General features: G+C 34.8%; 2 protein-coding genes across 2 annotated transcripts; one reads left to right on the top strand and one right to left on the bottom strand.

Moving 5' to 3' along the window:
• Positions 1-855: 855 nt before the first annotated feature.
• Positions 856-5768, top strand: LOC120272600 (uncharacterized zinc finger CCHC domain-containing protein At4g19190). Its single transcript, XM_039279469.1, has 7 exons — positions 856-1124; positions 1205-1267; positions 1395-1546; positions 1683-1802; positions 2204-2405; positions 4885-4999; positions 5086-5768. Exons 1-7 carry the CDS (start codon positions 915-917, stop codon positions 5442-5444), a joined length of 1221 nt encoding a protein of 406 aa, XP_039135403.1. The 5' UTR covers positions 856-914; the 3' UTR covers positions 5445-5768.
• A 163-nt stretch (positions 5769-5931) lies between these two features.
• LOC120272622 (upstream activation factor subunit spp27-like) lies at positions 5932-12089 on the bottom strand. Its single transcript, XM_039279492.1, has 2 exons — positions 11825-12089; positions 5932-6226 (listed from the first exon to the last, which is right to left on the bottom strand). The coding sequence occupies exons 1-2, from the start codon at positions 11909-11911 to the stop codon at positions 6101-6103; spliced, it is 213 nt and encodes a 70-aa protein (XP_039135426.1). The 5' UTR covers positions 11912-12089; the 3' UTR covers positions 5932-6100.
• Positions 12090-14495: the final 2406 nt, after the last annotated feature.

Raw genomic sequence — 14495 nt, 5'->3', positions numbered from 1 at the left:
TTGAACATCGGGTGTATATTACACATTCATTGGAAATCATCTTGTGATCCAATACAAGAAATCGTCTTATTCCAGTTCGGAATTAAATATTTTAAAATCACATTATTGGCTTCAAGACCCCAATGCTTCCATACCTGTTCTATCACTGCTTCCCATCCCGTCAACACAGAAAAGTCCAACACACAACCCTCTTACTTATACCTCACGATGCAGTGGAGAGAATCCATCCACACCCTGCAAAATAGGCGATACATTTTGGCACATGTAAACCTGAGTCACTCATCCATTCAAACTCATTTAGACAACTACGTCATTTGCATGCATAAGTCACTAATGCATACAAACACCATGAAACCTAAATATACCAAGCAAAGGTTGCAAACTTAAGAGGACAAACGTCGGCCAGCTCTAATAGAGCTTCTCCTTCACCTTCAAATGGACTCCTCAACTGAGCTCTCTCCTTCAAACTAGACGAACAAGGTGAAGATCAACAAGGAGAAAAACATGAGAAGAGATAAAAAATAAAAAAATAAAAAAAAATAATCGTACTTGCTTCTCCTACACATTCTTGTACATATACACCTTAATCGGCCAAAAGAATGATGTGATATGGTGCCAACTTTCTTTCTATATTGAAGGGCACTTATGGTATTTTGAAAAAACTTAATGTGAGCTCTCAACAGCAGGGATGAAGAAGTAAACATTTCAAAAAGGAGGGATTGCTTATTAAAGACTGAAATTATCAAAATGACTATTTAAAAAAGGGAAAAGTCCTAGGGGCTAAAAAATAATTTTCCTTAAGAAGTATTATTATTATTTGAAGGGGAAAAAAGTGTAGGTATTATGACTGGATCCATAACATAGAGAGGGGAAGGAAAGGAAAGGAAAGGAAAGGAAGAGGGGAGTGGCTGGAGATGGAGGAGGAGGGAACGAGATTAGGCTCGAAGAAAAAGCTCCAGGAGGGCGAGGTCGACTACAAGACCAAGGCCGGCACCGCCTGGAGCCACTCATATCTTAACCAGAAGCCCTGGCACCCTCTCTCCTATCCCAACCAGCGCCGCAAGTGGATCGCCGAGCAAACTCACGCCCATCGCGAGCGCCGCGCCGAAGAGATCTCTCGCGAGGTGCATCCACTCATCAAAATGATCATTCTTTCTTATTCCTTTTTATTCTGTCTCTTCCTTAACAAATCCAATCTTTGCAGTTCGCGCAGGAACAGGAGTTTTTTCGTCAGACCGCTCTCTTCTCGAAGAAGGAGAAAGAGAAGGTATTTTTATCTTGTATCTTCTTATTTACTGATTTTGATTGTTGTATTTTTTTTTTTCTTTATGTGAGTATGGGGATGCAATGAAATAGAAAATTTTAAGTAAGATACAATTTTGCTTCTTGTTTAGGTGGAGATTATGAAAGCTGTGAGTTTTATGTATGTACGCCCACCTGGGTATAATGCTGAGAGTGCTAAAGCTGCAGAAATTGCGGATGAGAAAAAGAGACTGGATCATAACACTCCATCCCAAGATCTTGCTGAAACTGCATCATCTTCAATGTAATGCCATCCATATAAAATATATGGTTTCCTCTATCTTGGCTGACAGGAATCACTGGCTGTCTTCAAGACAAGATTAAGTTGCCTTGTTGTTCATTTGATTGCTTTTTATGACATTGTTTCTCTTGTTCTTTAGGCCTGCCCCTGTTTCTGAAAAGGCCAAGACTGGTGGTGATAAGAAGTCTAGGCCTAAAGATGTTTTTGGTCGGACTTTACCTACAGAAGAGGAATTTCAAGTGCTGAAAAATGCTCCTAGGTATCATCTTATCTTGTTTCTCTTTGTTTTTTTTTATAGATATCTTCATTCCATGAAATTTTTCTGGTTATTCAAATGCTCTGAGATAAGGCTACATATCAAGAATAAGAAGGGGTATCCTTTAAAAACTCTAATATATTGAACATGGCTGGTAACCTAGTCCAGTCACCAGTTAGTATTCAACAATTTAAATGTGTAAGATAAATATTGAAAAAGTGCGTGTCTATTATGTTTGGGTCGGTAGTGCTAGTTGAAGTGACTCTTATTTTCTTTTTCACACTTTTGGATTAAAAAAAATCTTAAGTGCTAACACCTTTTCTTCACAAACAATATGCTTAAATTGTAATGAAGTTAATATTTAGGCAATTCACATCTATAAAAAAACCTTTGTTAATGTGCAGGATGGAGACTGGTGTGCCAGTCAGGATAAAGCCCTTTGGAGTTGAAATTCGTAATGTAAGATGTGTGAGATGCGGAACATTTGGCCATCAAAGTGGTGACCGTGAATGCCCTTTGAAAGATGCAATAATGCCCAATGAAGAGAGCCGGTTGAAGAGGGATGATCCCTTAACAACAATCATGGCACAAACAGATTCAAGTGAGGTAAACTTCCCATTTTCCCTGATAGTTTTATTGCAGGAATTGATCAGTTGGATAATCTTGTTGCAACTTATATTGTCTTAATTCTTTGATGGATATAAGTAGAAATCTTTGCAAAGATATCTGCCAAAAACTATGCATATAGAACTCTTTTAGTCATTGCTATGACTGTATCATATAAAATCATATTAAATGCCCTGCTTTTTTTTGCGTTAAATCTTTCACAAATATGGACTTAGAAAGTGCCCCCATAGCATTAGCTTCCTCGAAATGATATGTAGCAGTCATGCCTGTTCGTGGTGAAAAGTCGGCATCAGTTCCCACATTGTACTGTTGAGAAGTTATTGTAGCAGATCATGATTTAGATGGCAATTTGGAACATAGTGGCATTGCATTGGTTTCCTCGAAAATGATATGCAGCGGCTGTGCTTGTTTATGCTGAAAAGTAGGCATCAGTTCCCACATTGTATGGTTGGACAAGCTATTGTAACAGATCAGGATTCAAATGAAAATTTGGAACATATTACCTTCGTAGGTAATAAAGTAGAATTCATATAGATTGGGATTAAGAGAAACATTTGTATTTTTTGTTTGAGAGAAACATGGAAATTGATAAAAATAGCTATGGGATGGTATCTATTTTAGCTAAAGAGCATAAATAAAATATTAACACACTAAGAGGAAAAAGGGGGAATTTTGCTGGGGAACCCAGAAACAACAGTGGATGGCTATTATGAATTTTGGTGCACATCGAATATGACTCAATGTCTATTAAGCACCAATTGGAAATTAGCAGTAGTGATGCAAAGAGTGGTTGATGCAGAAATGGTCTGATACCTTAATTGTCATTTGGTGGAATGCTTCATCTTTTAGAGTGTACATGTATTTTTAGTTTTGGGAAGAAAAATGAAATAGGAGATGATTTAGCTTTGGTTTTGGTTTGATACCCATGGCTTACAAAACAATGCAGTCTCTAGAACTTTTGTTGTGCACCGTCGATAAATAATTTTATTTCAAGGATTGTACTTAGAGTGTCACCTTGCAAGGAAGATTGCACTAATTTTTCGTTTTGCCTCTTGGGGATGGAAGAGAAATATAACCAATGATACATCTAAGATTAGATGGTGAAATCTTAAAGGCAATGAGCAATTGGAGTTTAGTCATCTATTGATACATAAGTATAATTGTATGATTCAAATCTCATGTGGGTGATTCATCTAGTTTTGTTAGAATGATGGTTGAATACATAGTTGTAAATCTCTTTTTCTGCATCCAAACTTTCACAATTCTTCCTCCTTTTCTTCTTTTATTTTTTCTCCTCTATTTCTTGAAATAAATGCATTGAAGCAATGCACAAACAGACAATACATACGGGATATGGAAACCTTGCATTCCGGAATACCTACACAATGATAAAATTGGCCCCTTGGCAGGATCAGTTGAAACTGTTGACTATATCATATATAAGTATAGTTGACCATCCCATATATAACTACCCACTTACGAAGGGATAATGATTGGATTACTTAATATCATCCCTTTCTTTTCATTCCTTGTAATCCATTGCAAATTATTACTGTTAACACAAAATCCTCTCAGAACACAAATGCTGAATTAATGTGCCATGGAGGTGAAGTCACTCCATACTTGAGGCTTAAAAAATACTTTGGCAATTTGAGAGAAGTTGACAGGAAACAAAGATGGAGATAGTATGGCTGGCTGCACTTGTCTGACCTTATTATTAGCCCTTTTAGAAACATCATGACTCAATGATTTGATACTTTTGTTACCTTTTCCAGTCCTGCCTATATATGTCCCTCAGGGGTGGCACCTTTTTAATGGGAAGAAGGCAATCATCATTTTTATTAAGAAAACCCCTTCCTATTGAAGTCTTCATCTCATCTCATTCTCCCCACTGTGGGAGAAAGAGGTTATAAAAACCACAGTATGGTATGGGAGCTAGAATCTTGGGCACAAACTGCTTTATTGAGAGTGTTAACTCTGCGCATGATACCTTGAGGCTATTGCATCCCTTCACCGCGTGACAATGGAAATAGTTCCAGCAACAATCCTTTCAGTAGGTATTGTGAAATACTTTTCTTTGAGCAAATCTGTATGTCCTCTTGCATTAATGAACATACATACACCTGAAGACAAATATTTCACACTGAGAAGTGAACCTGTGACTATGTTGTCCTGAAGAAAAGATGGATGCAACCCAAAGGTGGCATTTTGAAAGTATTGCTGACTTTACATTTAGGTTCTTTTCACACATGAGGGTCTCTCTCATTAGTGTTAGGGTAACTAATATGGGGCTTTGGAAGGGCTTCATTCTGTTGCCATGTTTTTTAGCCTTGATTGATATGCATACTAGCCTTGAGTTCTTGTTATTAGCGTGAAAATTTTCTATTCCGGTACTGTCCTATGTATCATTCTTGTGCAACCCTGGTTTTCTGTTTGGCTTATGTTTTGTTTCTATCAGCCTTTGAAATGGGAACTGAAGCAAAGACCAGGTATGAGTCCTCCTCGAGGTGGTTTTGAACCAGATGATCCCAACCAGCAAATTATAGCTGATGATATATTTGATGAATATGGAGGTATAGCAGTTGTTTTGTAAAGCATATCTTTATATACTAGTGCAAGTTATCAAGGTCAGTGTATTTTCTTTTGGTCATTGTAATAGGTTTCCTCAATGGTAGTGGTATTCCTGCTCTGCTTTCAAACTTCTCGGCCAGCAAAACTAGGAAGCACTCGAAACATAGAACAAGGAGCAAGCATCAATCATCAACAATACTTGGTGCTCAGTCCAACAAGGCTCAACATGACAAGCATTTGTCCTCATTATCATCATCTTCTGATTCTGACACTCGCAAGAAAAGGAAATTGAAGGGCAAGCATAGAAAGCATAAGCGGCGGCGCTCAGAATCAAGTTTGTCTCAAAGTTCAGACTCAGATTCATACAGCAGACGACACCATCATAGGGTGCACCATCGGCACCAGCACGGGCATCAGAACTCAGGTCCTACATACAAGTCAGATTAAGCAATGAGCATACTTGACAAATGAGACGATTCATATTGAGACCACATTGTGAAAACTGTAACCTGAAGAACATCTTCTCTGGCTATTCTTGCATTTCCCATCATCACTGGCTATATGGAGTTACTGATCTATATGTCCGTAGATGAGGAAAAGGCAGTATGTAGGTTCTTTTGTGTGATCATGAAATATGAACAAGCTGTAATATTCCTGGAAAAAGGCTGAATTTCTGAGCTCTTTGTATTCATGCTTTAGTGAACGGAAATGAAGTGTGGAAGTAGGTGTGTTCAATTGTTGGTTCACAATTAAACTGAATTTAGATAACCATCTTTACTGTTATCTTTGGGGTTAGGGTTTCTATGAAATCTCAATATGCCCTTGTCTCTTTTTTACTATGCCATTGTGCAAGGACACAGCTGCGGTCTTGCCTCAAACGAAAACACCATAACAAAAGACTGTAGTAACAAAGCCTGCAGTAGGCCACTGTTTCTAAATTCTAAACTTGGATGAAAGATTACAACCCCAGGAAGTTTAACTGCAGCATAAGCAAGTCTTGCTCTACATAAAGTTGGATCAGAGTGCTTACAACATCGTGAACATAAAATACAAAAGGTTAGGAAGAACAAAAAAAGGGCTCAATTTGTCTATCTTAAAACAGATCATTTGGATTTCTGAAAATGTGAAGACACCAGCCTTGCAATCTCAAGCATCCCTACTTTGTCTCTCCCATCAAATATGCTCTTGAGCATCTCATCACAAAGGATTTCCCTCTTGTTTGCTGGGTTCTGATCATAAAATATTTCCAAAAAAGAGCTCATATTTAGCATAATCAATTTACAACACACTGAATGTAGTCAATTTCAACTAAAATAAATAACGAACATATACTGATTGGTTATGAAATGCAAATGGAAAGCATTTGGTGGTGTACTTGCATGATGCAGAAATGAACCTGCAGCACAAAATATTAAGACAACATAACATAATACCGAAGATTTCTAGTCTGTCCACATTCCAGATTTTTACTTTGTTGATCGTTCAGCATAAAGCTTTATATTTGGAATCAACCAATTGTACTTATGTTGCAGCAATCGGATTTACCTCTGTATGGTCGCTTTTATCCTTCTTTTGTGTTCTCCACTTATTTGGTTCCAATGAATTTTATATAAAAAAATTATTAGTGGCTCTAATGCAGAAAGCAGATAGTTACATAATTAACGAGGATATTACAGAACAAAATTGTTCTCTTGGCATGCTTGGTCAATTATTATATTTGAATTATGACTTAAAAGCATCACTGTCATTCATAAGTCAATTCCACTTCTGAAAATGCATCTAGACCATTGCCTAAGGATCTAGCATTCTAGATTGTAAGCTTCATATCTCACAAGAATCTAAAAAGATGTCTGAGTTATGAAAAAACTAAACGATGATGCAATCAACGGATTCAAGCAACAAATAGCAAATTTCAATGGTAGTAACATTAAGCCTCCAATTAACCAAAGAAGTAAAATATACATGTTAGTTAGAGAGAGTGAGAAAGAAGAGCCCTCACACAGCATACAATGATATGAAGATATATCCTAGGGTTCAGAAACAAGAGAATGAATGGATCAATTTGCTATTAATATCCAAAACTTTTGATGATAAATCAAAACAGCAAGAAACAAGTTATGGTGCTGGTCTTGAAGACCAAAGTAGATTGCTTCCATTTTCAAAAATGAAGAATCATCATCTAGGCCTTTTATTGACATCACTAGTAAGAGATCAAGCAAAATATCTGATTTTCCACTGCATAAGGCTGGATATCACCTCAAATTCCATTGTATAAGTGAGATTAAGAGTTACACTATGCATGGATCTTTGTCATGCTTTGTGACCTATCTAAAGATTAAGCATCATCAACCACCATGAGTTGATGGCTATTAGAGAAGGAACATCAATGAACAATTCCAAAATTTTTTGAAATATTTGGAACGACTTATAAACTTGTTGCATGCATATGCATAGTAGTTTGAACAAGATATTAAGATCAATCAGCCCAAAGCAAACCCAGAATAAATTTGGCACACAAATATCTAGGCTCTAGCCTAGCAATTGAGCCACAACCTGATTCTTTTAAAGTGATATCGAAATGAAGAACAACATATCAGTAAGGAAGAATACTTAACACAGCAGCGAGAGGCTCCTGTATCTAATATTTCTCTTAATGGATAAGATTTCTCATTAATTTCTACTATTGCTATGAAGTTAAGAAGATTATTCTGGATGGCTATGAACCTCTTTCACAGCCGTAAGTTTACACGGTCTCAATGATACTGAAGAAACTAAATTATGGGTAAAAACAAGAAATATTGTCTTAAACAAAGAATAATATCCTCTTCCACTTACTTATGTGACCCCAGTAATATCAAGAGAACTACAACTTGTAGTAGGAATGAACTTTGTGCATTCATTCAAAGGAGTTAAGATAGAAGGCGGTTCAGTGACCTTCTATAGAAAGGTTGATATCCTTCAAACATCACCAATCACCAACAAATCTTTGGTTATGGAAGAAGTAATGACGATCAGCCTAATTACAGAATTTCAGGTACAAGATTATTTGTTTTATAATATTAGTAATCTTATTGATTTTAAACAACAAATAATTCCCACACTCAACAAATTAGAGGAAACTCAGATCATTGGAAATAATACTCTACATCATCGGCAGAAAAATAAAGTTTTCTGTAAGCTGGACATTATAAATCCTAATATATCCATCCAGGATAAACCAATAATACCTTCCCCAGAAAGGGCAGAAAAGTATAAAAAACATATTTCAGAATTAATGACCTTAGGAGTCATAAGGCCATCGAATAGCCGACATAGAACTGCAACATTCCTAGTAAACAAGCACTCTGAACAAGTAAGAGGCAAAAGTAAAATGGTCTACAACTACACAAGACTAAATGATAATACATACAAAGATCAGTACTCTCTACCAGGTATTGATTATATATTACTTAAGATAAAAAAAAAAAAAATCTATAGTAAATTTGATCTAAAGTCAGGATTTCATCAGATCATGATGGAACCGAGTAGCGTTGAATGGACAGCCTTTATTTGTCCTCAAAGGGCATTTTGAATGATTAGTCATGCCTTTCAAATTAAAAAATGCCCCTGCAATCTTCCAAAGAAAAATGGGCAACATCTTTGGTAAATATTCTGATTTCATCTGTGTTTATATAGATGATATCTTGTTATTCTCCAAAGAAATAAACCAACATGTCCAACATTTACAAAAAAATTTTGACTTATGTAAATCCGAAGGCTTAATACTGTCAAAAACAAAGATGAAAATTGGAGTTTCTCAAATTGATTTTCTAGGACTAGAAATTGGAGACGGGATACTCCAACAACACATCATCAAAAGTATTCTGGAATATCCTAGTAAACAGCTAGAAGACATAAAAGGTCTACAAAGATTCTTAGGAATCTTAAATTATGCAAGGAATTATATTCCAAACCTGGGTAAATACACTAGAATTTTCTACAACAAATGTTCTATGAAAGGAGAAAGCAAATTTAATCCTCAAGACTGGAAGATGGTAAATAAAATCAAAGAGGTAATATCTAAGTTAACACCTTTGGTTTACAAAAACCACATAGTTATATTATTATTGAGACTGACGGATGTCTAGAGGGATGGGAAGGTATTCTAAAATGGAAACCTTCTAAGAATGAGTCACCCTCAACAGAACAAGTTGCCTGATATTGTAGTGGAACCTATAAAACCTCAATAACTGCAATAGATGCAGAAATAATGACATGCATATATTCTCTTGAAAAATTTAGAATATTTTTATATAATAGAAACAAATATACACTAAGAACTGATTGTTTAGCTATAGTTAACTTTTATAATAAACTAAATAAAAAATCATCTATTAATAGATGGGTAAATTTATGTGATCAGGTAACTAGAACAGGTCTTCGAGTGGAGATAGAACATATAAAAGGAAAAGACAATCTAGGAGCTAACAAACTATCAAGGATAATAGCAACTAGTCCTTACAGATAAATGGTAGCTTCAAGCAAACAGCTGAAAGGTAAAGAATTACCCAAATACATAGAAGGAGCTAAAGAAAACTTCAGGATTCGTTATGGTCTTGAGATAGATGACTAACAAAAAATTATCACAAATGCTCTAAGGAAGGCTTCAACTCCAACAGCTAAAATTGCTGCATTCAATTCACTATGCCATTACTTCACCAAAGAAATGAAAAAGGATTATGAATACTTTGTAATCTTTGAAGGCAAAAAGGCTGGAGTCTACCATACTTGGGAAAATTTACAAAAAGTTGTGGTAAAAAGAAACACTCCACAAGGATGGAGAGGATTTTATACCCAATAATCCGCAGAAATAGCATACAGGAAATACTCAAAACCTGAAGGATCAACACCTATCCTACAACACAAATCCTCTATCACCAGAATGGAAATTACAGAAGAAGATCAATACTCCCAACACCAAAGGTTTGCTACACTAATGAATCTAAAACTCTCTTATAGACAATAGTAGCTGGCAAATCTACCAAATGTGGTACAAATTATAATTAATAACAAAGTAAAAGAAGACTTTTACCTGGATCTAATGGTATCTCGAGAAATAATAGGAGATTTAAATGAGAACGATACACCTGGATTGGACATCGTCTGATATTTCGGGCCTGACAGGCAAAATCCTTATACTTCCTCAATATTGCTTGCCAAAATTGGTTTGAAACATTTCCAGGTAAAGCCACTTGTGGGAGAATTGTTTTATCATGGAATGTTATTACTACTAAGCATCTCACAAGGCGAAGAAATTCCTGAATTTTTTGGACCGAAATTAAGAGATTTAATTAGAGCTTATGCAAAAGGAGAATCCTGTGAAATCCACATTATCTCTGAAATACCAAGATGTTCAGGAAAATCAATATTACCTGCGACACATGATATCCTACTCAGCAGATCTAGACTACATTGGCATAACTATACCAATGGGCCTTTTGACCTGAAAGACCTTAATGAACAACATACATATACTAATTACTCTGTCAATTTCAAAGGGTCGTCAAATGATTAGGAACTTCTAGGAGAAACTCTTACAGCAAGAGTATGGGTGGTGTGGCAATCAGATGTAGAAGCAGTGGACCAATTCCTCAAAGAACAACAGAAGGATTTGGAACCCACAATCAACCTGTAGATTTATCTAATGAAATGGACCTTGATGAACAAGATGAGATAGATTAAAATGTTTTCTCTAGAAGAAAATGTCTTTTACCAGTAAGAATAGACTATGTAAAATATTCAGTTTTCTCTGCTAATGTAAAAAGACTGAATTACCATTGCTTTTGTGTGTTGGCAAGGCTAGTTTTATGTAAAATATTCAGTTTTCTCTACTAGTGTAAAAAGACTGAATTAACCTTGCTTTGTGTGTCGGCAAGGCTAGTTTTATGTAAAATATTCACTTTTCCCTCTATATAAGGGAGACAATGTAATGAAAGAAGGGGATAAGTTTTTTGTAACAAGTTTGCTCTGAGAATTCCCGAGTTTGATCTAAGGCCTCTCTTCTGCTTTAGTACTCTGAATACAAGAAGATAACTGCAACTTGGAAGAATCTTTGAGAGGTAATAGTCTTATCCCTCTTTTTTCCAGTTATCTATTCTATATGCTTCAAGTATTCAGCTACCAAATTGGGCAAACCACACACACACACAAATACTTTTTTTAGTCTTAATAGATTAGCTTCCCAAGCTACCAACGGCTTTTAAGACCAACTGGAGCAATTAAAATGTGCTTTCAGCTACCAAATTCAGCCAACCATAGACACTCACACATGGGTGTGAGTAAACACACAGACGGACATTTTATAAGTTAGTCTGAATAGATTAGCTTCCCAAGCTACCAAGGGCCATTAAACCAACTGAAGTAATTGAAATGTGCTCTTCTCCAGACATAAATTCAAACGAATAGAAAAAATGTTAATAGTAGAAGAACAAGATCATCAGCAACTTGGGATAGTGCAAAACCTCAAAGATATACAAATGGAGAAAATAATTAGATGCAGATCACGCAACTTGAACGTGTTAAGCAGATACACTACTAAGGTGAACAGATAATGAAATTGTTCATGAATTGCTGAACATTTAGAAGCATATCAAAAGGCAGTGAAAAAACAAACAAATTCCACCATGTATACGGTTATAGAAGCAGGCAAAAATCACCAAAAACAACCGATCAAAAGATGATCACGCAAACCTCAAGAAGGCATTAAAATTGAATTTTCACAGGTCAATCATCATATGGAGGCATGGCACCATGTCATGAAGAAAAATAAACATAAAGCAAGAAGAAACCTTGAGTTGGCGGAGCTTGATGTGCTCCCAGATCTTCTTCAACGCATCGGGGCGGGATACCTCAGGAACGGCCAGAAAGTCACGCATGGTCGGAGACACGGCCACCGGCCAAAGGATACGTGCAGAAGTTTTACCTTTTTTTATATTATATTTATTATTTACCTTTTTTGTTTATTTTAATTTTATAATTGGTTTTTTTTGGATGTAATATTACATTTAAGTCTTATGTTATGTTTGGAGTGGGGGTCGACAAGGGAAAAAAAAGTAAAGCTAGGGTTTTGGAGGATCAGAGTAACCCTTCCCTCGTTTGGATAGATAGTTTTAATTTAACGAAAGGAAAAGAAGGGTTAACTCTAACCCTCCGAAACCCCCAAGAGTAACCCCACTTTTTATGGCCCCCTGATTTGGGGTGCCGAGGGAAGGAGACCCTACTAAAAATTTTAAATTTTTTAAAAGATCTTAATACCCTTTATTTTTAAAATTAATTAAGTAATGGCACTTCATAAGTTTCATCTTTCACTTTTTCAATCTAATTTTACGTTAATTAAGTATTTACATGACACCCATCACATATCCTAGTTTTTATGTATTTATTTTGTTTGCTTATTTGTTTATTTGTTTGTTTATATTTTGTTTTTTATTTGTCAATTCATCCTTAGTAGAATTTATTTCAATGGAATTCTTTGCTATCCAAATTTTATTTGAAATACAAATAAAATTTAAAAAATTTAATGAGAAAAAACTAATAATTATCTAATTCAACATGATTATTATGCTATAAATTAAAATATTAGTATAAGTTTACTAATAATATGATAAAGTGATCTTGTGATGATCTAATAGATTTGTAGGAGGAATTGGAAACCGGGTCGGGTTGGGTGCAGGTTTTGCCATACTTGCACCCGTACGCGCTACCCCCGTCCCTATACCCGAACCCAATCCCAAACCTGGCGGGTTTTCAATACCCCAAACCACACCCACACCAGATGGATAATCGGGTACCCACTGGGATACCCGCCCCGCCATGACCCTATTTAAAAATATTTAAAATAAAATTAAAATACCAAGTATAAATTAAAAATGTCAAACCAAAATCTTAGTTTTTTTAATTTGAATGAACACCATACACTAAGAATTGAAAATAGACATTCAAATCAATACAAAATAGACATTCAAAGTAAACATAATAAGAACCCTAACAAAAAAAAATTGAATATATATAATTGAGTATATTTATTAATTGAATTCGGGTTGGGTTCGGGTTCAGGTTGGGTATCAGAATTCTCATACCCGCACTTGCACCCGCTTATATTAGTCAGGTTTTACCTGAACCCGACCCTAAACCCGGTCAAACCGGGTTTTACCCGTCAAACTCGGGTCGGATTGGGTCAAATTTGGGGATTATTGCCATCCCTAATATGATATATTTTCAAAGAAAAAATAAATGACGATATTTGAAAATAGACAAAATTAAAGTATAAAAATAAAAAGCAAAATAATAATGATAATTATAATAATTATAATATTTATTAAAATAATCTATTTAAAGAATGAATTTATTTGAGATATTTATAATGCATGTGATTTTTTATTTAATAATAACGGTATAATTGGTAAATCATATTATTATATGTTATTATCTTTCCTTTCCATAACCAAACAAGGTTTATCATGCAACCCTCTTTCCTTTCCCTCTATAAAATTTGTCTATACAAACAAATTATTAAAAGGTGAATTTAAGAATATTAAAATATTATTAAAATATCTCAAAAATAAATAAAATATTATTAAAAGGTGAATTTTTTGTTTATATTTATAATAATTTATTTTATTAAATAATTTCTCTAATTATTTAACAATGGGTTATATGTCATAAAAGAATTTATTATTTTAGATATAAATTTATATATGCGTGCTTATATACCACAAAATAATTTATGTTCTAATTTATTTATCATAATTGAACTTTGATATTCATATAATATTTCATTTATCTTATTGTAGGCTCGAAGAAACAAGCCTCTAATGTTAATTACCCCATAAAAGTGCATGGGAACCTCCGATTAAGAACAAGTGTGAATGAGAAGCGACAAATATGAGAGAAATTAATTTGATCAATTACATAAATTTGATTGAAAATACAAAGATTAGAAAACTCTAACTTTCATAATTCTATTTCCCTAATTTCTCTCTAACTTTACATAATCTGAGTCTATTTTGACTTTGTTTTATCTTAACATTTCGCCGAAGATCACGCTGAGGATGTCTCCTTTGATTTTGTTGACCTTGATCTTTTTTTTTTTTGTTGTATCTTAAATATCAACTGGATTTCAAGTTGTGACTTCTCTATGTTTGTGAATCACAAACTTGATTTTATTTGATTTATAGTTTTGAAAACCCCGGTATTTTACGCTTGTGAAGCTTTTAGTCTTGGACTCATGAAGTTCTTTACTCTTTGACTTTTGATGTCTCGAGATTTCTGAACTCATTTGTCTCATAATTTGAACTTTTCAAGCCTCGACTCTCCTATGCTTTTGAGCCTTAACTTGTGCATCTCTAAGTCATGATCATTCATATGATTCGATCATTAGCTTGATTGCTTTGACTTGTTTTTTTTTTTAAATAATATTTTGTGGATTTCGGGTGGTGATCCTCGTTTGTTTGTGAATCA

The sequence above is a fragment of the Dioscorea cayenensis genome, chromosome 11, assembly GCF_009730915.1.
Source record: "Dioscorea cayenensis subsp. rotundata cultivar TDr96_F1 chromosome 11, TDr96_F1_v2_PseudoChromosome.rev07_lg8_w22 25.fasta, whole genome shotgun sequence".
NCBI lineage: Eukaryota > Viridiplantae > Streptophyta > Magnoliopsida > Dioscoreales > Dioscoreaceae > Dioscorea > Dioscorea cayenensis.
Note: the sequence above shows the minus strand (reverse complement) of the source record. Positions and strands in the feature narration are given on the sequence as shown.